The sequence below is a fragment of the Lepidochelys kempii genome, chromosome 7 (genome assembly GCF_965140265.1).
Source record: "Lepidochelys kempii isolate rLepKem1 chromosome 7, rLepKem1.hap2, whole genome shotgun sequence".
In the NCBI taxonomy this organism is placed as follows: Eukaryota; Metazoa; Chordata; order Testudines; family Cheloniidae; genus Lepidochelys; species Lepidochelys kempii.
The window spans coordinates 76,466,283-76,490,599 of NC_133262.1; the positions used below are offsets into that span (position 1 = coordinate 76,466,283).

The 24,317-nt window shown below is 39.2% G+C and overlaps 1 protein-coding gene across 7 annotated transcripts in view; it reads right to left on the reverse strand.

Moving 5' to 3' along the window:
• The window catches only part of FAM13C (family with sequence similarity 13 member C), a 200,954-nt gene that overhangs the window by 6,732 nt on the left and 169,905 nt on the right, over positions 1–24,317 (reverse strand). For 4 of the 7 annotated variants that reach the window (XM_073353371.1, XM_073353370.1, XM_073353369.1 and 1 more), the window contains 4 exons: positions 21,397–21,478; positions 19,359–19,570; positions 11,077–11,160; positions 1,256–1,351 (listed from right to left, as the gene is read on the reverse strand). In XM_073353371.1, the coding sequence (XP_073209472.1) occupies positions 1,256–1,351; positions 11,077–11,160; positions 19,359–19,570; positions 21,397–21,478 (474 nt within the window). Of the gene's footprint in view, positions 1–1,255; positions 1,352–9,167; positions 9,251–11,076; positions 11,161–19,358; positions 19,571–21,396; positions 21,479–24,317 lie in introns of those variants that run through there. The other 3 variants (XM_073353373.1, XM_073353372.1, XM_073353374.1) reach the window with 2 other exon arrangements.

Genomic DNA, 24,317 nt, shown 5'->3' on the forward strand with positions numbered 1-24,317 from the left:
AAAACATTTGCAAGAGCATGCTTTTAAATAGGATTTAGGGCATGATCCTGAAACCCTTATTCATTAAACTAGTCCCATTGAAATCAATTAAACTCCCCATGAGTAAGGTTTGCAATGAGAGAGCCCTTTGTTTAATTGTCCGTAAAGTAAACTTGTACCATTTAGTGTCAACAGTTCATAAATTAAAGCTACAATATGCATAAAATAATAATTCTAGAGGTATTTTTAGAGTTACAAATGGTTTTAGCAATCAAAAAAGAATGACCATATTGCAACACATTTTACAGTTGTACTACAGTACAAGAAAATGATGAAATTGTCCACTTCTTAAAAACTGTTATTTATAGATTTTAAAAAATGCATTGACCAAAGTTCATTCAAAGTAACATGAAGGAAGCTTTAAAGAGATTCTGAAGTAATAAGGTTATGGCTGGGATTTTCAAAGGAATCAATGAACCCATTGAAATTCAATGAGAGTAGGATGCCTATAACTCCCTGAAGCTCATGTGCAAGTCCCATGCTAACATTACCACAAGATGTGGAACAAGGCTTTGTAATTAGTATTTTCTTTTATAGTGACCAGACAAGCGATTTACAAAGGGCTACTGCAGCTCACATTCAGTGGTACTTCATCCTGCAAGAAGTGCTACTGAAATGGGGAATTCACAAGGTAAAGCACTACCCAGTGAGAGTAAAGGCACCAGTTCTGGACCAGTTCTACCTCAGCAATTTTTGACATGTATTTTATATTTTTTAAAAAAAAACATTGTTATTTTTAACAATCAGAATCATATACATGAAAAGCTTTTTTCTTTCTTTCACACTGGTATAGCATTGATCAAAATGTTATGCTAAGATCTTAATGTGCTAAGTAATAAAAGTATTTTCAACAAAGATCAAGGAGGATATATTAACAGTATAATACAGATAGACACAGCTTTCATTTTGTGGTGTAGATTTGTTTGTAATGGTGAAGGTTAAAAGCTGAACTCCCTCATCTGATCCCTTCCCCACCCATGTAAACTGATTGATTCAGAAATTGATGTTTTACATCATGACCTCTGGCATGCTTTGGGGTTGAATCATGTAGGATGTTTACTCCTCTTTAAATATCAACTGGATGATTTGATCAATAAGCATTCTATAAGCCCGGCATGTGTAAGAGTGATTAGAATGTCACTGAACTGGCATACAAAGCACAATTCAGAATCTCGTATAGCTTCTTTACAATAAATACTAATTCTTTCCAACTTACAATTGTTGTAATCAAAGATGGTGTCGAGAGAAGTTGCTTGATAATTCTGTATCTGTCATAAAGAGGCTTCATAAGACTCCTCTCTTGTTTAGTTACCTAAAAAGAAACCATAAGAAAGTACATTCTTCTCAAACACAAGCATTATGGGCCATATTCTGCTCTCATTTATACCAGTGTAGCTAAGGAGAATTTGGTCTGACATGTAATATTGCTTCAGTTAATATTTATGCGTATTTATGGTAACAGTAGCATAATTCATAAAACATCACAGTGTACAATTTGAAAACAAAAGTGTAATGTAATTTTTCTAATGAAAAATATACCACGTGGAATCTTTGCCTCCTTGAGGCATTCATTTTGGGAAAAGGGTGAACTGGTTACAGTTCCCCTTCTGAAGATGCAGATATTGTTAAAGGAATTAGTTTTCTCTGTTCTCTCTCTAGTTAACCCCTGAGCATCAGATGCACCTAATTTAGGAATAATGCTTTTTTTTTTTTTTTTAGTTTGTGTACTATGAACTCAATCCAACCAAAAATACTTACAGCCTATCAAATTGCATAAGTCATGTATAAGGCTATGGATTCTGGTTGTACAACAGGCCATCCTACTCTATTAAAAGAAAGAGTTGGCCAGTCACAGTAGCCCAAAGAGGAAAAAACATACCTAATTTATTTAACTGTGTACGATACCTGCATCTTTGGCAGGGGATTAGACTAGATGACCCAACTCTGTGGTTCTATGATTGCATCATACCTGTTGTAGGGCAACATTGTCAGAAAGAACGAGGAGTACTTCTGGCACCTTAGAGATTAACAAATTTATTTAAGCATAAGCTTTCGTGGGCTAAAGCCCACTTCATCAGGTGCATGCAGTGGAAAATACAGTAGGAAGACACACACAGAGAACATGAAAAAATGGAGGTTGCCACACCAACTCTTAACAAGACCAATCAATTAAGGTGGGCTATTATCAGCAGGAGAAAAAAAAAACTTGTGTAGTGATAATCAGGATGGCCCATTTCAAACAGTTGACAAGAAGGTGTGAGTAACAGTAGGGGGAAAATTAGCATGGGGAAATAGTTTTTAGTTAGTGTAATGACTCATCCACTCCCAGTCTTTATTCAAGCCTAATTTAATGGTGTCTAGTTTGCAGATTAATTCCAGTTCCGCTGTTTCTCATTGGAATCTGTTTTTTAAGATTTTGTTGAATAATTGTGACTTTTAGGTCTGTAATTGAGTGACCAGGGAGATTGAAGTGTTCTCCGACTGGTTTTTGAATTTTATAATTCTTGACGTCTGATTTGTGTCCATTTATTCTTTTTACATAGAGACTGTCCGGTTTGGCCAATGTACATGACAGAGGGGCATTGCTGGCACATGATGGCACACATCACATTGGTAGACGTGCAGGTGAACGAGCCTCTGATAGTGTGGCTGATGTGATTAGGTCTATGATGGTGTCCCTTGAATAGATATGTGGACAGAGTTAGCATCGGGCTTTGTTGCAAGGATAGGTTCCTGGGTTAGTGTTTTTGTTGTGTGATTGCTGGTGAGTATTTGCTTCAGGTGGGGGGCTGTCTGTAAGTGAGGACTGGCCTGTCTCCCAAGATCTGTGAGAGTGAGGGATCGTCCATGCTCAAATAAATTTGTTAGTCTCTAAGGTGCCATAAGTACTCCTCGTTCTTTCTGCTGATACAGACTAACACAGCTACCACACTGAAAATTGTCAGAAAGGAATCACCTGCAAATGAGTTCATCTCCTCCCTGTGCTCCTTAACACCCTATTCTCAAATCCCTGTCAATCCCCACACTGACCATTTAAGCACCCATGGGAGTTGCTGCCACTCTACTGTGTAGAAATCATCTCCACAACTTCAGGTGAGTATGTGGGGGCAGAAGTGGAAGGATATGGACAGGCTGCAGGCATGGGCAATAGCCCAGAAATGGAAAGTTATCGAGGTATATGGAGTAAGGAAGAGAGAGCAGCGGAATGCTGCTGTATGCCATCAGCCTGTCTAATCTAATCCAGTTATAGAGTATCTCTAATGTATCCTTCACTGTAGTCTGTGAGTGCTACTTCTACCCTAGCTTGTTGCCCTCTGTAGGGGAAGGTGGGTGCTGTTTTTACTCCCAATCATCACATTCAGTTTCATTGCAGTTGACAGGCCTTCTTGCCCTTGACTTACAAAATGGAGAAAAATATTTTTAAGGCTACAGCCCCTTTTAGCTTCTCCTCTGGCTGACTTTTCAGATAAGGAGGGAAGAGCCATCCCCCCCTCTCATTAAGACATCATCAGACTTTCCCAGCATGCTCACTGGTGACCCCAGTAACATTCCTAAGCCTGCTGTTTTAATAGTAATTAGCAACTTGGCCGTTTTCTTTAGTGTAGTCTTTCACTGCACTCCTGCCTCCACAGTGAAGTTTGTAGAACAGTGACATTTTGTTTATGGCTGATCTTTAGTATTTGCTAAAAATATAAAGGTAAAATCTTATTTCTAACAAGTTGAGTTTCTGAATTTTTTCACTAAATATGTTTTTAATTAGTGTTTTCCATTTTTAAGCAGTTAGTTAGCCTTCAAAGGTAGGTACTTAGAAGTACATTCCTTACATTTGATACAACTGTTTGATACATACAAATGCATGTGTTGTGCTGGTTGCTATGGGCCAAGCTTTCAGAAAGGGACATTCTACATTTGTGTACAGGTCTATATCTATATATGCATAGGCAGTTGCCATTAATGTGCATTCATGGCACAATAACTACTAAGGCTGTATGCCTGCACACACAATAGCTACTAAGGCTGATTTGCCCTTGCAATCGAGTTAACTGTACATATAGACGTAATCGCACAATTGTGTAAGGATCTTGGGCCTGCTCTGACAATTTGGCTGTTACCGTTATGAAGTGTAAGATTTTCAGTAACTGTCGTATGGTGGGATAACACTGCTTAGAATGTTTTGTTATCCAATCAGCATGCAGGATTTTCTATTATGATGCTATAATGTTTACTAGGTAATGTTCCGTTATAGTGCTGTCTCCAGGTTCTGGTTCTAGCATTACATGGAAGATCTATGTTGTGCAGTTGTGTGCACATCCTGCAAAAAACCAGCATGGAACACGCAAAGTGAGTTGGTGTAGCAGTTGCCCTTGCAAATCTTTAAAATGATACCTTTGGACTAATTAAATGTAAGCAGTATTTGCTATACTTAGTAAAGGAGATACTGGTTGAAGTTTACCCCGTGCACATGGCCTATACACTAATTAAGTCCCAGTTAAGCCTCAGCCTGCACGAGAGGGGATTTCACCCACCCACCACCATGAATAGAAGAGTAACATTTTTTACTTGAAACAACTGTTGTAAATATCCTCATGTTGACTAATACACTGTGCAAACTTCTTCTTAATGGTATTTTTTTTCTGTAAAAAGTGAGTGAATACAAAACACCTAGGTATAATTACAGATGGTATAACCAAGTAACGGAAAGGAAAACTGCATTCCACCCCCTCACATCCATATGATTATCATAGGGGATATGATAGCTGCTCTTGTAAGTATACTTGTAGAAATAATGGGCGAGATCTTCAAAAGAGTTCAACGCCCAGAAAGGACAGCAAGGGCAACTCAACAAAGCAAAATATCTGTGAAGAGACCCTGCCAAATATTCTGGGCTAGCAGTTGATTTTTAAAAGAGCATATAATACAACCCTACAATACTAGAAATGTTTTTATTAAATTGCTGAAAATGTCAATGAAGTCAGATTTTATGGTGGTATTAACACATTTTCCTGCATAGTTAGCAACCCAAACACTGTAGCCTTGTGCCAGATCCTCTACAAGTTCACCCTTGGTTCTCCAACTTCTGATATAATTAAAGTTATGACTAGCTTGTAAAAAATAAATCATGGATTTTATTAGGCAATTTAATATCTTAATGTCAGCACACTGTTATTTTCTTCCTGGAAATAAACACCTGACTTCATAATTGGTTAGGCTGGCATGGCAAGCAAACAACTCTTCTGTATTTGAAAATATTAGTAAAGCAGATTTTAGGTGGGAGACAGTACCAGTAAGCAGCACTACACATACTAAATTAGCTGAACTGAATGTAGGGCAACAGCTATCTCATGTCTCGCCATGTTTAGCCTAATCTAAACATCTTTTCTGCACCCCATTGTACCATTTCTCAAAGGGTCTTTGATACTGCTTGTGTCATAGATGGCACTTTCAAACAAAATGATCTCCGCCAGCTCTTATGTTCGAAAGGCCAATTTAAATTAAATACTTTGGGCCCTCCGTTTTGTGTCATCAAAACATGTGGGCACACATATCAGTAGTCAGTTCTGATGTAGTTTGTAGTTTCTAACCCCTTTTTCTATGCTTCCCCCTCCACCCTGATTTAGGTGGACAGAAACTGGTAGAGATCTACTAATAATTGCACCTGAAAAAATTTGGCCAGTTATCACACCACCAAGAACAGAGGCTGGGCTGAGACCCTGCTGAAAAACATTATTTTCAAACTCATTTCACATAAGTGAAGTACAGCTTTACTTCATACAACTGTAGGATAAGTAAAGAATTAAAGTTAGCTTAAGTTTGGTTAAGGAAATGTATGACTAACCTAGATGATCACAAAGGTCCCTTCTGGCCTTAAAGTCTGAGTTTATATATGTGTTGTAAAGAAAGGCCCTGACCAGCAAATAGAAGGAAAGCCTTGAAAATAAAAAGTGGTAAAGCCAGAAGGAATAAAGCAGAGAGGACGTCTGGTTGAAAGAATAACTAATGAGATAAGAGGCAGTTTCTAAAAAGAAGGCCTCTGACCATAGGGGTGACTGCAAAAGGCTTTAAATCAAATACAGAGAATCCGTCTGAAAATGAGCCAAAATGCCCCTTTTCCAACCCACACCCCAGTGTTAAAGTCTGTGTGAACCGAGGTGGAATGGGAAAACTGTAGGTCATCAAGAAGGAGGGGAGGAATGGAACTCTCCAGTTGTTTTTTAGCTGAAATCAATAATTGGCAATAACATCCCTTGATTGTTAAAGGGTATAAAAAGTAAACGCTCAAAGGGGTCATTGCTAATGCCTGCCTGACCACACTGGAGCCAACCAATATGGATCTAAGCACCCTTGGGCTTAGCCTGTTTGTAACTATGCTGCTTATAAATGTTTTGTTACTGTTTGGATGTAATAAATTGCTTATTATTTAGGCTTTTTAGACACGTTTAGAGCAACTGTATAAAATACCATTTGGTCTCAGGACTTAATAAAGGAATTTATGCTTAAACTGGTGTTTGGTGGTTTCCCATATTAATAATTTCAAATATTATTCAAATAATTCCAATAACAACAACAAACTGAAAACAATTTTGACAATAGTCAGTTGAATCCTTTTAGTCACAATTTTAGGGTTACATAGTCTACTTATATTGTAGCTAAACTCAAATGTAAGAATACTTTCAAGATTTTAAAACTGAAAGGACCATAGACCACATTCTGCTGCCAGCCATTACAGAGTAAATCAGAATATCTCCATTAAAGTGAATGGCATAACTTCAAATTCACACTGGTTCAACTGAAATCATATTCTAGCCCCAAGGCTAAACTGTCAAGGCCTGATTCTCCTCTCACTAGTGTAACACTATTGATTTTAGTGCAGTTATTCCTGATATACACTGGTATAAATGGAAGGATAATTGGGCCATGTGATGGTAAGAGGCCAGCACAATTCATGCTTATAATTTTGAGGGGCTTCCTTTCACAGATAAAAGGCCAGAGAGGTCCAATCTATTTCCACTGAAGAGCACCACGTCTGATGTTAGAGTCAAGTTCCTGTCTCACCTCTTTCAGAACAATGTGCTGTGGTAAATATAGGTACTGTTAAGGTCTCTTCGAAAGGCAAAGAATGCCCAGCTTTGCTTAAGACTTTTCCATCTCATTGCTGTACATTATTATCCTACTAAAAAGGGTTGTCGTTCAAGAAGTCTGTTGCCCAGGATGCTTTATTTATTACTGTATATGACAATATTTTCCTGCCTATCCAACAGTAAGTAGATGTGTGAACAAAACCATAATTAGCAAGGGCCAAACACATCAGCCACAAAACCAAACCATTTTGCATGCTTGCCACTGAAATTAACCACCCTTCCATTCCATCTCCTAAAAAACCCAACCCAACCCAAGACAAAAACAAACCACTCCAACAGGTTACCTGTTTGTATTATGTCCTAAAGCAATCGGGGGGAGGGTTGCAAGATATCAGAAATTTATTCCAATCTACAGCAAAGAAAAACTCGCTCCCCTATACGCTTATCCTTCAAGGTCAAGCATTCTCTGTCAACCTCTCAAAACACACAAATTATATATAAGTGTATCATTGTTATAACTGAAACTTTTTTTACTCTTATAGTAAATGTAAATAGGGGTGCAAGTCACAAAAATGACTGCAAATAAGGGATTGTTAACCTGAAAACACAGTTTTAAATGTTGCCAAACTGTTGTTTGGCAGACCAACAAAGGTCAAACTTTCTAGAGCTGAGGATCTACCACTGAGAATTCATTGCCACTTACTGCCAGGAGTTCAATGCTAGGGATATACAGTGAGAATATCTTAGGCAATTGCAACAGCTAAGAAGGGACATAGCTGTTTGGAAAAGAGTTGGATCTAAGGCCACTTTATAGAATTGCTTCTAGCATGCATGTCTCAAAGCACCATTGTTCTCAGCACAAATATGGCACATGATAGGCAGACTCTATCAGATGTGTGGATTTGCAGATCATGCACCAGAACATTTTGGTCAGTCTGTGGCTACTGAATAACCCTATCTGGGGTACAGGATGGACATCATCAGCTTTCTTTAATACAAAATCCCACAATCCTAATGCAACCATTAGTGATATCCCTTCCTGTAAGCCAACATAACATTTACTCTGTACAAAAGGACTTGGTTTCCTTGTCCTTGGTAATGAGTGGGGACATAAATACAATCACTTTCTTTGATGCCCTTCTGTGTCTTTAGCACAAAATGCTCCAGTTTCACAACCATCAGTTTCACCAGTAATGACTCAGCTGTGGTTTTATTTTTCGTCTTTATGGTGTTATTACTCATAACTGGATCTATTTGAAAAATGCAAATTATTTTGTATGGGATTTTTTTAAATTTCCCTTTTTTCAAAATTCCCCATAATCTATTTTTCTTCTTTTGACAAAAACTGAAAAAAGTTGGGTTTTGAAAAATATTTTCTTTAAAAATCATTTTTTGAAAACCAAATTTAAAATTTTACTGAAAATTTTGGTTTTCCATCAAAAAGCTCCAACATTTTTTACCAAAATAACATTTTTCTATGATTGTCTATAAATTTCTATACCAAGAAAAAACTGCTTGCTTCCTGAAGGCGACACTTTCATCTTTGCACGTCCATTCCTCACTGGTTGTAGCTACTGAAATCTATCAGGTTTCTACACTAACTCTCACTTTTTGTCTTTCTTGCATAAAGAACCCATGTTTCCCTGGGTGCTTTTCCTATCTGGGCTTTGGACTATGTACTTGAAAACCTAGCGATGTTCCAGGAATCTTAGAGTCATCTGCTCCACAAACACACAGGGAGGAAGGGAAAGGACAAGAAATATCCTCTACTTATGCTTCTGTGCAGCAGTCAGGTATGCTTTTCACCGGGCAATACACAAACTACAGAGAGTGGAGACAAGGTGGGGCAAACATGGGCATATACTGCACCTCCTAAAGAGGGGTAGCATCAGTGCACTCCCACAGTACCCTGAAGTGGAGGCCCCACTGGGAACATGTAGCTCTGTGGTTCCTCCAACAGTGGGGCTGTGTCTTTGACAGACAGCAGAACCCTTACAGAGCCATTTGATATTTCAACAAATCTCTTAGTGCTACTTCTTCGAGACTTACTTTGGTGGTAGGCTGTTCTTGATCTTGCTCCCACGTTAAAAGGGAAATTGTGGGACCTTCCTTCTTACAGCAACAAAGAACTGCTTAAATTAGGTGAATTTGAAAAAAAAACAGCTCAACTTGTAGAAGCTGCTGACTCTTAAATCAAACATAATGAGAGGGCACCCTAGAAAATGTTACATATACTTCTAATTACTGGCTCTGAAGTGCAGCACTGTGATTGATAAATTCTCACCTTATTAGGACAGCTCTTCATGCTCAGGGACTGATGGTATCAGTAGCATTTATGATCAGTGCTAGAGCATGAAATTTGCCTACTAAGGTATACAAGTCCATTTTTCCCAACAATATTCATTAGTTGTCTAACAGGCAGATTCTCCACTGAACAACATGCTTCCAATAAAGTCGTGAGAACACCACCAGTTTACTCCAGCTGAGAATCTGGCACAATAATTTTCAATATTTTTATATATATACCACCAGGTAAGAAGCAGGAACATGTAATTGCTGTACCAGTTAAAATAAGCAGCCCATCTAGTCTGGTACTCTGCCTCCGTCAATAACTGTTACCTGATGCTTCAAGGAGGTACAAGAAACTCCCTAACTGACAATTATATAATAACCCCTTTTAGAGGAAGTTTCTTCCAATCCTAGACAGTTAGTGGTTGGATTGTGCACTGAAGTATGAGGTTTTTAGCCTCTTGAGTATAATTATTTTAAAAGCAATATACAATTGCTAAATATAGAAAAAACTGTCTAACAAAACTCTTATCAGCACAATCTTAAGGTATATATTTTAGTAATTATCCTAAAAAATCATTATATGGTGACTACTATTAAAAAGGCAAGTTTTGCCCAGCAGTAAACCACAGTAACTAAACCACAGTAACTAGACCACAGTAACTATGACAATGTAGTTCTGAGACTACTGCTCGTCTCAGAATAGGATAATGAGTGCCACATTTCAGATTCCTTTCTGTGGTAACTAGGTCAATAACAACTTCCTAATGATGACCACTGCACATCTAGGAAGTATCTTTAGATGGTAACACCTGACATCTGAAAAGAAAATGAAAAGATACGATAATATATCTTCACAAAATGTCAACTGCCCATCATTTTAGGCATATTTATCTCCAACACACATAAATTTGCCATTCTCACAAGTAGTTACATCAGAAATGCCAAATCATGAAACTGAACATTTAATCAATATAAATTATATCAGACACATCAATCCCACATCCTCTTAAGATTCCTGCACCATGAGCTTTGGTTAAATAAAGTGCTTAGGCATGTGCTTAACTTTAAGCACGCAAGTAATTCCACTGACTTCATGTTCCATGGAACTTTAAAGTTAACCACGTATTTGAGTGCTTTGCTGTATCTTGGCCTATTTTAGCAGGTTTCTCAGCATAGGGATAGGCTTAACATCTTCAATAAATAAAGGAAAATGTAGGTGATAACTCATAACATTGTCACATTCTGTAGTGTGGTCTGACTTGTAAAACTTTTCTCCTATGCTGTAAAATGCTCTAATAATGTATAAATTTCAATACCAAATTACAGGTCAGACCGCACACCACCTAAGTCAAGGTGCAAATTGTGGAAGATCAGAACGGGGTCCTGAGCATTGTTACCATTATGTTTGCAATATTTTGCTATTGAAGACCAATATAATGCCACCAAACACTGGCTTTGTTATTTTATTTCTAAAAAAACTTGGTCACAGTTTAGCATTTTCAAGCAATGAACATTTACATCTAAAGATTGCTTTGAACCAACTACAGTAATGTTGAATGTGTAAGAGTGATCTAAATATATTTAAGGTGTAATCTCAAAAGTATTTGTTAAAGAAATTCTACGTAATATAATTTGAAATTTACCTATCTTTCCATGGCATACTTACAGGTCGTCCATGAATACTCTCAAAATATAGCAGACATTTCTGAAGACTGATTTTTTCCAAAGCCATTTGCTTTTTTGTCATATCCTATTTAAAAGAGTTATTTATAAGGTTATGAGTCAAGATTTCATCTCAAGGATGTAGGAATGTATGTTTTAAAATGTACTTTTCCCAAACACTGATATAAAAGATCCTGTTCCTGCTCTCATTGAAGTCAATGGGAACTTTGCACTGAAATCAGTGGGAGAAGGCCCCAAGTTTATGTGAATCAAATGCATGTATTAATTTCTTGGGGGCTGATCCAAAGCCCACTGAAGTCAATGAACAGGACTTTGACTGCAATGAGCTTTGGATCAGGCATTTAGACGAGAAATAATATATTATACTCACTTTGCATTAGGGAAGTGAAGTCTTATTTAGGAAAATCCCCATGGACATCAATGAGAAGTTAAAGAATGCAAGAGCAGACCCCGGAAAATGTATTTAATGATCAGAAGTTTCTTTGTTAAGTATATAACTTTATAAAAATCTGAACCTTTGATTTAACTCATTTTCTTTCAAGATATCCAGTTTGTAAATGAGATTAAGTACCTTGCAACCTCCAAAAAGTATATTGGGACAATTATGTCCTTACCAATAAGTAAAATTTTCTGAGGACCCTGATTCAGCAAAGCTGAATATGAGTTTGTAGCATAGTTGGGACAGCCCTGTCGAAAATGTACAACACTTTTCCAACAATTGCAGTGGATCTGGGGCTCTCACTCTCTCACACATGGCCACGGTTTCTGTGGTCTATTGAACACCCAACACTATTCATTTTCAAAACTTGGGAATTCTACTAAACAGAGACTCACTTGAGAGACTGTTCAATACTGCCAAAGGCATCTCTGCAGATCACTGATACCAGTGTCATTCCCAAGAATGCAGGGAAGCTGATTTTTTTCAAATACAATTTGCAAATGCTAATCTACAAATATTAATATTTGTGTCTATATGCTGCAGAGTGAAGGTCCAGTCCTGCACTCCTTACTCAGGGAAAATCCCATCTGAGTCCCATAGAGAGTTTTGTCTGAGTACAGGCTGCATAATTGGGCCTAAAATGTGCAATCCAACACAAAAACAATTTTCTTTGCATTTTCTGCTGTAATTTTGTAAATCAATTATATAAGGCCAGAACCTCAGCTAATGTTAATTAACACAGATCCACTGAAGTCAGTGGAGATATACCTAATATACGCCAGTTGGGGATCTGGACCGTAGACTTTAGTAATTATCCGGATTCTAATTCATGGTGAATGACACTCACTATAAATGGTTATGAAAATTACTTTGGAGCGGTCGTTCCCACAAGAGCTTTGCACAGAGGGCCTCTGCACAAAACAGGATAGTCAGTCTCCTCAGCAACATTGTCCCCCCCACCCATGTGGAAGCACCCTCTGTGGCTCCAGGGATCTGTGGGTGGCATGTGGAGAACAAGGAAGAAGTAGGGAATCCACAGAAATGTTAATTCAATATGAATCACCTGTCCCACCTCCAGCCCATGAAACCTCTCTCAATGGAGCGTTCAAGGGGGAGTCCTGAGCAGGGCCTAGCCACAGTCTCTCAAAGTGCTGTTCTGTACCACTAAGTGGGGCCACAGTAGGGAGCAGCATGCAGAGCTGGTGCAGTTTGCCATGGCTTCTGGCAGATCCCCAAGATCTGTGGGAGTTGGGGCCAAACCTCCTACATTTTCCATGTCAGGGAGGGGAGAATTCACCCACTACATAGGAGGAACTGTGTGATGAGAACCTTTCCTCTCCTCCCCACGACTGCACATGTGCTATATTTCTGCTGAAGAGGGTGATTCCCCACTCAGTAAAGTATTTGCTGAACACAGAGTTGTATTTAGTGTGAAGCTTTTTAAAAGCATAGTGAAACGTGGCGTTTAGACCTGTATCATCAACCGCTAAGGGAGCCATCCTGGTCCTGCTGATGTCCAGGAGAGTTTAGTCCTTCATTTCAATGGGAGCAGATTTTGATTTATTTACGGACAATTCCAAGTTATCTCAGTTGGCCATCCAGACACTAAGGCACCCAAAAATCATTTATCACTTTAGAAAACCTTGGTCTTAAAACTCTGCACAATTTGATCACTTAAAAAAATTCCTATTCATTTTTTTTTCTATAATAGCCACTATTTGGCATTCAGGCACCTAATGAAAGTGCAAGCTGCCCCATCACTAGTTTAACACGTAACACAAGTTAATTCTTCCAATAACTATTATGTCTATCCTCCTCTGAGTGTGCCTGTGACAGCTGGATGATTAATAGTAAACAGAGTGTGATCAATAATATTGAGTCCTACACGCGGGGACCAATATCAAAAGGGATACTGCACAGATCACCCATGTGGACCTATATTATTTACTACTTTCATTAGCAATCTAGAAGAAGGTTTAAATTCAACCATGATTGTATTTGCTGACAATTTTAAAAATCAGAGGGGGAGCAAATGAGAAGAAAAAGTCCAAACTGCAATGGCTTAGAACAGTAGGCTGCGTGCAACAGCATGAGATTCAATGCTGATAAAACAAATGCATAGTTGTGCAGTGAGGGAGAAGAATAAATAAAAAGCACAGATATAAGCAGGGGACAGATAACTAGAAAGTAGCCAGTTTGAGAAAAGCCTTGGGTGAGAGATAGCAAACTTGCTAACTGAACACAGGTTTGCAGTATGAATTTGATGAAATAAAAAACATGGCTAACATTGTTCAATATACTTAGGGAGTTTACATATGAAATTAGGGAAGAAGATTGCTCTCCGTAATCCTGAGGCAACGCATTTGAAACTTTACATGAAGATCACCTCAGCACAATTCAAGTTCTGATGCCCCTATTTTTGTCATCGTTATGTTGCCTCCGGCACTCCTCTGCATAGCAAAATGTGAGACAGTACAAAGCTGGGCAACAAGTAGGAGGCAATGACTGAAATTTAAACAGAATGAAGAGAGACTACCCGGATCGGCGGGTAGTGATCGATCTATCGGGGATTGATATATTGCGTCTATCAATCCCCGAATCAATGCCTGTAGTCCACCTCGGCAGGAGGAGTAAGAGGAGTCGACAGGGGAGCTGCTACAGTTGACTCGCCACCGTGAGGACGGCCAGGTCAGTCAAACTAAGATACTTCGACTTCAGCTACACGAATAGTGTAGCTGAAGTTGAGTGTCTTAGTTTAAATCCCCCCACAGTGTAGTCCAGGCCTCAGGTCCTGATCCTGTGAGATGCTGACTTCACTGGAAGTTGAGGAGACTCAGAATTGTGCAGGAAAAGGCTCTAAAATAGTAACATTTATATAACCCAGAAAAGTAAAGGTGAGAGCAAGAATGAGAGACCGTCACCATCTCTGAAAATCTTTTAACTAAGCATATACATGAAGACAGAAATTTAATTTATAGTCTCAGAAGAGAATGAACAATGGTCCAAGTCTAAGGAGGGAAAAGTTTAGGCTTTTGTCAGGGAAAGTTTCTTAAGAGCAACAGAAATTGGGAAGTGGAATAAACTAAGAGAGCTCTAGATATTCCAGAGCAGGTTTGACTTAGAATAGTCCTATAAAATGCCGCCGGGTGGGGCCATTATTTGATTATAGTGTTTTGCCCATCCTATTTTCCACTATTCTCCTTCACCATTCTGGTCATAAAGCAAACTAGCCCTGAACCTAGTAGTCAGCCAAGTTGCTCAGTTATTCCCATTTTATAATTATTAGTAATAAAATATCACTAAAATCAAATTGATTAAAACATTAAGAGCCAGATTCTGATACATTTGCTCAAGTTGGGCAGTACCTTATTTCTGGAGTAGTCTATTGGTTTCAGTGGGACTCACTTGGTTTCAGTGGGGCCATTTGTGGAGTAAAATACTATTCTGAATGAATAAGAGAATCAGAAATTTGCCCTTAATGTTTGGCCTCAATCAGTTTGGTCTAAAATAACTATGGTTTGCAGCATAGAACGTGATCTCATTAAATCTTTAGACCTCATTAGATCAATTCTATGTTTCATCCAATTAAAATAACAAGCAAATAGTCTTCTTGACTTCCTGTTTCTCAGTTGCTGGTGGTGTTAGTTAGACTCGCACCCCAGAAGTGGCTGCATTCTGGTGATAGATGAAGTGATTCCAATAATATAGTTTTATAATTCTGCAAAGCACTCTGAGACTTGAGAAAGACCCTGGAGTATTACACTCAATAAGAGAGAAGAGAAAGAAAAACAAGAAACTGCGTAATGACAGATAAATACCCTAAATGGATTCACAAATATAAAATGAGCAGATTTGCAGTCAGGAGAAAAAGATGGGGTGGAGTGTATTCAAAGCACATGTAGTACAGATCTAACTGTTGAGCAACGGGAGCAAAATGATTAGCTCACTGTCCTCTGAGATGTGCCCCCTGGAGCACAAGTCAGGATGTTTGAATTCAGGTTCAAACTTTCCCAGTTCAGAGTTTAAAATCCAGTTCTCTAGTTCAAGCCCATCTTTAATTATACTATTGATTTTAGCCCCCAGGGCCACATACTAGAGGCCATGTGACCTAGTCATGGGGACCTGCAAATAATACAAAAGAGTAACTTGTTTTCTGCTCAGTGGTTTAATAAGTGCAGGAGACAGCAAGAAAACAGCTTATTGTAGACACGCTGGAATTGATGAGCTAGTAGTCACTTATTTTTTGATATATCTGGCTCTGCTCAAATATTTTACAGCTCTGGATAAAGAAGTCTACTTGCAAAAAAGACAATCTAAAAAAGAATTCCTTGAGCCAGATTCCACTTTGAGTTACCCCCATAAAGCCCCTTTAAAATCAAAGGGGCTATACAGAGGTAATAGGGAGCAGAATTTGGCCCCTTATCTTTAAAGAGGAACTGATCACAAAATTAAAATGTAATAGTAGCTTAGGTACAAGTACTCATGACTTGATCACATTTATAACATGCAAGCAGAACAACAACTTGGGTTTAGAGGGGAAGTGAAGGTATCTATAAAAATAATATATAACAAATGGAAGAAAGGGGAAATTCATATGAATTAATATAAATCAGAAGTTTGGAACTGTAGAAAATGGATAAGGAAAGCAAAGGGTCACAAGGAGAAATCTATAGCCAGCAGAGTTAAGGATAATTAGGAATCTATATATAACAAAATGAGTCCTGAGAATGATATTGGTCCATTACTCAATGGAAATGGTAAAATTATCAATAATAATGCAGAAAAGTCAGACGTGTTCAATAAATACTTCTGTTCTGTATTTGGGAGGAAAAACAGATGATATAGTCTCATCATATGGTGATAACACTTTTTCCATTCCACTAGTATTTCTGGAGGATGTTAAATAGAAGCTACTGAAGTTGGACATTTTTAAATAAGCACTTCCAGATACTAAGAGTTTTTAAACAGCTGGCTAAGAAACTTGCTGAACCATTAATGTTGTTTTTCAATAAGTCTTGGAGTACTGGAAAAGTTCCAGAGGATTGGAAGAAAGCTAATGTGCCAAGTTTTAAAAAGGGTAAACAGAATGACCCTGGTAATTATCATCCTGACAACCTGACATCGATCCTAGGCAAGATAATGAAATGGCTGATCCAGGACTTGATAAATAAAGAATTTAAGGAATGTAATGTAATTGATGTGAACCAACATGGCTTTAAGGAGAATAGATCCTGTCAAATTACCTTGATATCTTTTTTTGATGAGATTACAAGTTTGACTGATAAAGGTAATAGTGTTGATGTAAAATACTTAGAGATCTCTAAGGCATTTGACTTGATACCACACTATATTTTGATTAAAAAGCTAGAATAATATAAAATTAACATCACACACATTAAAAGGGGTAAAATCTGGCTAACTGGTAGGTCTCAAAAAGTAACTATAAACAGAGAATAGTCATCGAACAGGTGTGTTTCTAGAGGAGTCCCACAGGGATCAGTTCTTGGCTCTACATTATTTAACATTTTTATCAATGACCTGGAAGAAAACAAAATCGTCACTGATAAAATTTTCAGATGGCACAAAAATTGGGGGAGGGGGGGGTAAATAATGAAGAGGACAGGTCACTGATTCAGAGCGATATGGATGGCTTGGTAAACCTGGTGCAAACAAACAATATACCTTTTAAATACAGCTAAATGTAAATGTATACAGCTAGGAACAAAGAATGTAGGCCTTTTTTACAGAATAGGGTTCTCTATCCTGAGAAGCAATGACCCTGAAAAAGATTTGGGGGTCATGGTGGATAATCAGCTGAATGTGAACTCTCAGTGGGACACTGGCCAAAAGAGCTAATACAATCTTGGGATGCATAAACAAGGAAATCTCAAGTAGGAGTAGAGAGGTTAATTTACCTCTGTATCGGCACTGTTGCGATTGCAGCGGGAATACTGTGTACAGTTCTGGTGCCCACTATTCTTGTGTATACTTTACCTGATGGTAAATGTGGTATTATGATATAGCTGTATATATCTTGTATGTGCCACCGACAGACAAGTGGTGGCATCACTATCTACTTTGCTGTATATACTTTATCACTGGCTGGTAAGTGTGGCATTTCTTCTAGGTTTTAACAACAGAGTAAGATTCATCAAGTGTCCAAATTGGAGTGCATTTTAAAATGGAGAAGACATTTTTTTTAAAAGTTGCACAAAATGGTCCTTTTCTCTAACTCATAGGGGTCCCACAGGATACAGAGCCCATAGCCTATAAATACTAACTGCACACCACAGTATCTCGCCAAAACCCATGGTTTTCAATGACACTGCTTTGCGTGTGCCTCAGGGTGTGACACAGAATAGACACTTGAACCTCTTCAGGCTTGTCTTCAGAGCACAGCAAAGCACATTAGCGATTTGTAGCACGCTCTACTGTGCTTCACACTAACTGCCCCGAGTAAACCCTGCTAGCATGAACTAACAGGTGCTTAGTTCATACCAACAGGGTCAACATGGGACAGCTAGAGCGCAGCATGTTAGAGCTCTATAAATCACACCCCTGAAGTGGGCTTTACCACACCTTCTAAACAAGCCCTTAGTGATTCTTTGTCATCACACAGTCTGTGTGGACTGGAGATATGGCTGCCTGTGCTCTATCACCAGCTTTGATAGATTGGAGAACATGCTTTTCATGTACCTGTAATCTGAAATAGTGAAGCTATTACAATTCCTTTCTAATACAGATATTGACATTCACCTCCAAACACGGTGCACTCAGTGCTACCTGCAAACCCTGCTGAAAAGAATGGACACTTCAGGCTAGATTCACAAAGAACTTAGTTGCCTAACTGCCACTTCAGGCAAGTAAAGGCTCAACACACTCTGCCATCTGTCCAGTTTTATGGGCTCAGGATCATCCTGGATGTCCCAATTTTTTGTATTTCAGAGGTAGCAATGCTAGAGAAGAGGAGAAGCGCAGTAGTGCATAACTAGCGCAGTAGTGGGAGTGGGAGACCCAGGATCCAATCCCCCTGCTCCAACTGCTTCAACAGGAGAGCCTCAGGGTGCCTTATTTCAGAATACCCCATAGTGCAGTGGTTAGAGTACTCACCAGAGAGGTGGCAGATCCCAGTTCATATCCCTTCTCCCCTCAGGTGGATTGGGGACTTGAACTCTAACCACGGGGCTAAGAGTTATGAGGGAGATGGTACCCCCCGCCCATCGTCCTCCTCCATCCAACTTCTTGCAAAAACAGCATAGGTGCCTAACACCAAGAGAGGGTTTGCAGCTGGGAATCCCAAGCCGAGGGAGGCATCTCCCTGCAGCCTCAATTTAGGTGCCTATCTCTGTGAGAGGGGTGGGGTTTGTGTCACACACTTGGCATCTCCCATTCTCTAGTTCAGGTGGGGAGCAGCCTCGCCTGCTGGTTTATGTGAATCCCTTTTGAGGTGCCTCTCTCTCTCCGTTCATTGCGTAGGAAGCCTAGGCACCTAACTCAGGCTTCGTGAATCCCAGTCAGTGATATTCTAGGCATCTAAAAGTTAGGCGTGGCGATGGTGAGCATCACCACACTATGTTTCTTTGTAAATCTAGCCCTTCTTTGTCTTTGTAACTCTTCCTAGAATCGTCACTCCAGAAAAAGTGCACTAGGGTCAGTGATTTTGTGAGTGCAAAAATATGCTGTCGGGGTTGTGCTACTGTGGTGTAAGACCTGTAGGATACCAGTGCAACATGGCAGTTCAGAATACACCGAGTAGGGTACTGACAGCTAAAAACAATATTTGAGGTCTTCCCCAGATGCGATTATTCTGCAAGGAAAACACATACCTTTATAGTCTCAGGGAGGTTAAGCTGTTGTCTTTTCTCCTTTAATCGCTTCATTACGATATCCATGGTTTCTTCGACGGATGGACTTTGTTCAGTACTTGCTGCTTCTTGCTTCCTGGTCTCCTTATATATTCCAGTGCTCTCCTGCTGCACAATTCTTTTGGGTGCTTTAGGGGTACAATTTTGCTCTTCTGACATTTTGAGTTTAAGCTCTGTTCAAAAAAGCAAGTTACTTGGCAAATGAGTTTTTAAATAAATATTTGTCAAAAGGTTTCTTCTGACACTATAGGAAAAACACCCCAGCTCCTGTGTTAGTTTGTTAACATACCACAATCATTTGGAAAATTAATAATCCTTAATTTGAGTTTTTAATTCCCCTGCCCCTCATCTGAGAGCATTCACTCAAACAGGCGGGAATCAGGTGCAGCATAAACAGCAGAAGTTGCCAGGTGGCATAGAGCTGCCGCTACCCCATATCACCACCCTTCCAAGCCCCTTACATAGTGGGTGTGACCATGGACAAGGAAGTAGGCCAGGCAGCCACTATGCCTGGCTGATCTCCACTGCCAGAATGATGTCCAGCATCAGACAAGGCATCCATTATATTATTGTAACATGATGTTACAGTGGGGACCAGTTTGGACCCTGGCCAGCCTTGGATTGAGTCTAAACATGACTTAAAGACACCCATAGTTCCTAGGATGTGGGAAGAAGTGAAGAGCTGTGGACAGGGCACTGGCCTGAGCCTTCGGAGCTTGGACTCTATTCCTGAATCTGCCACTGGTCTACTGGTTGACCTTGGGCAAGTCATTTCACCTCTTTCTGCCTTACTTTTCCTGATTCTAAAATAGCACCAATAAGTCTTACTTTCTTTGTAAAAGAACCCAATACAAAAAAAAAAAACTCACACAAGCATTTAAATTTACTATTGCGAGTACTCCCACTGAAATCAATGGCACTTCTCATGGTAGTAAAGTTAAGCATGTGTTCAACTGTTTGCCGGATCAGGGTCTTTAAGGTGTATGAAAATTTACGTATGAGAATTGGGTTTTATCATTTTGAAAGATAATCAATTCAAAGTGGCAATTTACAGGAGATTACGCGTGTAGTTTGGCCATTTTACAGCTATTTTGCTTTTCTTTAGTTAAAAAAAGGTTTATTTTAAAAACGTCTTGCGACAATGCAGACTAATCACTTGATATTTAAGAGAGGGATTTTCAAATGAGTTCAGAGAGAGTTTGGTGCCCACCTCTCACTCACTGTCAATGGGAGTTGAGTTTCTAGACCCTTTAACCACTTATCAAAATCCCACCCTACAGTACTGAAGTGTAATACTATGATTCACTTAATGGTGAAAATGGATCTAACACAAAAATGATTCTTTTATTACTTAAAAATAGCTTGTGTTTTATTTTATTTTTTTTTAAATCAATAGTGGCTACATTTTCCCCTTGGTTACGCATATGTTGCTCACCAGGGAGCATGGTCAATGGAGCCACGTACAGGCTGTCAAGGGAAAAATCTGACCTTTGGTATTAAATCTCATTTCAGGCAAGAGGCTATTTTTATGCCCAAATAATATGTGCTTTAAAATGGAGTTCTGTAATTTAAATTCAACAAACCCCCTTTACCACTGCAATGTGAAATGTATCAGTATAACAAACCCATTAACTTGGCAATTATGTACAGTATGCTAATGATGCTGAAACAACAATCAGACAAACATTGAGGCTAATATTTAAAATTGTATCTCTGTTTGCAAGAATGTTGATAGTTACAAAGAAGCTCTCTCTTTTTCAGCTCTATTGAATAGGGTTGAACTGACTCTCCCCAAGCATGGCTGGGAGAGATTGGCGCTGCATATGCCATTTCATCTTTCTTTTTGTCATTAGGGAGCCTTAGTGAAATAGAAGTAGGGGGCAAAGAGCAGAAAACAAATACTAAAATGCTCCTACTGCATTAGCACAGCTTTACAAAGTTTCCAGTATTATGAAATTCCCCACTGTGCAATAAAATGGAACTATACGCTATTATGTACCTTTGAGCTGTTTACGACCTTTAGCCAAGTCATTCATCCATTTCAGGACTTCAGGATTGGAAGTTTTGTCACCATGTGAAGGCTGCACATAAGAGAACAGAAAAGAACTGATGATGGGACTGTTCCTTTTCCTGTATTCTCTATGGACTGATCCTGCAAAGAGAGTCAATGCACAGTGCATAAGGTTCAGCATGTGCGTGAGTCTTTGCAGATTCAGGCCTATGTTTGTAAAAATCAAACTTCTGCTCCATGGAGCAGGAATTCTGACGATACTCCCAATATACTTATCCAATAAAGAAATAGCTTCTTTAAAATACAAAATATTTCAGAACATAGATTCCATGTGAATCATAGTGAAGGATGAGATATATTTCTTTCCCTTATACAAAAAAGAATAGGCATCTACCTAATCCTTCTACACCCCCTCCCCCAATAGGGTGGTCATTGTCAACATTTCTATTCAAGGATCCCCTCCCAGGACCTCATTGTTATTTATCAGGATCTATTCAGGACTCTCTCCCATTTAACAGTATGAGAAGGGCAGGGTGGTCACAACAGCCTGAGACCAGTTTGTGACCGGATACCTTAGGTCAAAAAAGTATTCCCTAGCGGAACCCGCAAGATCTCCCCCATTCACAGCCACACTCTTCCAAACTGAAGGAGACTGCATGGGATTCACTTTGGTGTCTATCCAGGTGTGAGGAACTGTGACAAGGTGCCTTATAGTGACAGCCTATATATGAGCCACATCAGGTTACCGTGGTCCATGTAGATGGTGATTCTTCCACACATCATATGGCCAGAAATACTTATGATCCCAAATCACTGCTAAGCATTATATTACATACACTGTCCATTTGACATGTTTGGCTCAATTATGCTATTAATCTGTCATGTTTATTATCTTCTTGGATTGGGGCTCGATAATGTAAAGTGCTGAGCATTTTGCCCCTGGTCTTACACACATGCTAAACTGTATGTGAGAGTAGTCTCATTGACTTCAGTGAGATTACTTACATGCTTAAAGTTTAGCATGTGCAGGATTTGCAGGATGGCAGTCCAAATGCTCAACACTTTTCCGGATGGAGCCCTTACTGCAGTCCTTAAGACCAGGGTGCCTAAAATCTTTGAAAAGTAATATTTTATGCATTTCAGCTCAAATTTTTCACCCAATTTAATTGAAAAACCTGTAAAATGTGATTTAAATCTGTGCAAACACTGCTACCAAGATAATCTTCCTCTCCTACTCCAGCCATGTCTTCTTCTCCTTGAGTCTCTACTGGCTTCCTTTCCACTTCCCTCCTGTATGTAGTTCAAGCTTTTCTCCACTGTCAAAGCAAAAGACTGCTCCTGACTACAGCCTTTCACTGCCTTCATCTCCTCCCTCTTTTGATTCCTGTCAGCATTTACTGTACAGTGGTAGTTGCACAGAATCAAAACAGAAACTTTTTAAAAAGACTGAACACCCACAGTAATTTAAACATATTGTGTAGGAGAGAACGGCTTTGGGAGGGGGTTAAGCAGGGGAGAGGAGGGGGGGATGCTGTGAGCCTTCCCGCCTGCCTAGTTCATCTGCCACATGCCTGTTTTTAAAAAAGTCATATAGTGACTTAACTGCTTCCCTTGCTGTATGTGGCAGTGAGACTAGTGATTCATCCACTCTCCTTCCACCTGACCGAGTCTTAAGGTCACACACTCACTGCTCCCCTCTCTGTATCTAGTACTATTAATTCATTCACTGTACCCAGTGGGACTGCTTACATATCCCAGGTCTTTGTGAGGTCACTAGATGGACACCCCTCTGTATCCTGAAGGACTGCTTACTTACTCAAGCCTCTATGAGGTCAGTGATGTGATCACCACCATACCCTTCAGGATTGATCCTGATGATTTATATGACAGAAATATTATCTATGTGATTGCCCTGTGCTTTCTTCATCAACTCTCCTGAAGGTCAGAAGAGGATTATTAATTTAGCTGTGGTAATATTAAGAGTACTACACTTGACACTCGCTTCTGCTTCCCAGATCAATGGTTTCCCCCAACCCTATTCAAGTATCTATACAAAAAGGGATGGATGAAAATCTTTTCATTTTTATTACTTCAGGGTTGCCCCGGTGTTTATTTGGGTTTACCAACTAGTAAGTACAAGTGTTATTCAAATCCCAATGTTGGCCATCTAGCTATACACTGGCAGAAGGATCTTCAAATACCTTTTAAAATGACTGCAGCAATACAGGGCCTAAAAAATCATAATTCTCTGAATAGATATAGACCACAATGAAAGTCGTTCATGCCCACTACCTTTCATTGACTATCACTTATACCAGCCCCATGACATACAAAATGGGGAAGTAAACCCCACTCAGCTCCCTGACTTCCCCTTTTTAGACAAAATTCCAGGGAAATCTCCAGTTTGAGGGAGTGGAGTCTGTTGATCCTGTGCCTCTCTCTGTAAACTACACAGAGGTGTAGCCCTGAAAAAGGTTGCTGAATAATGACCAGTGATGAAGATGATGAATCCCAAGGTCCGGAAGTGGGGTCAAGGCTGTGGCATAATATTCTGATTATTTAAATTTATTTTACAACATCTATCTCTACCTAGCTATAAGAAGCTCAATATGGAAAGGGATAAATATGTCTGTTTTTTATGTTCCATGGCTGCCACCAAAATCTCATAGATGCAGCAAAGTTCTTCTGCTTTAAAGAGTGCTATCTTCCACCATTTGAGCTGAAGGAGAATCTCTAGAAGATGTCAGTAATATTAGGGCTTATATTCTCTTTACTGACCAATCATTAGAGAGCAATATAATGTCAAACAGAGAAGGAGGTCTGATTCCAACAAAGTAAGGTTGGAAGGTGCTTATTATTTTTACACACTATAGCAGTAGCTGTAATATACCATAGTAGTAGCAAAGGAG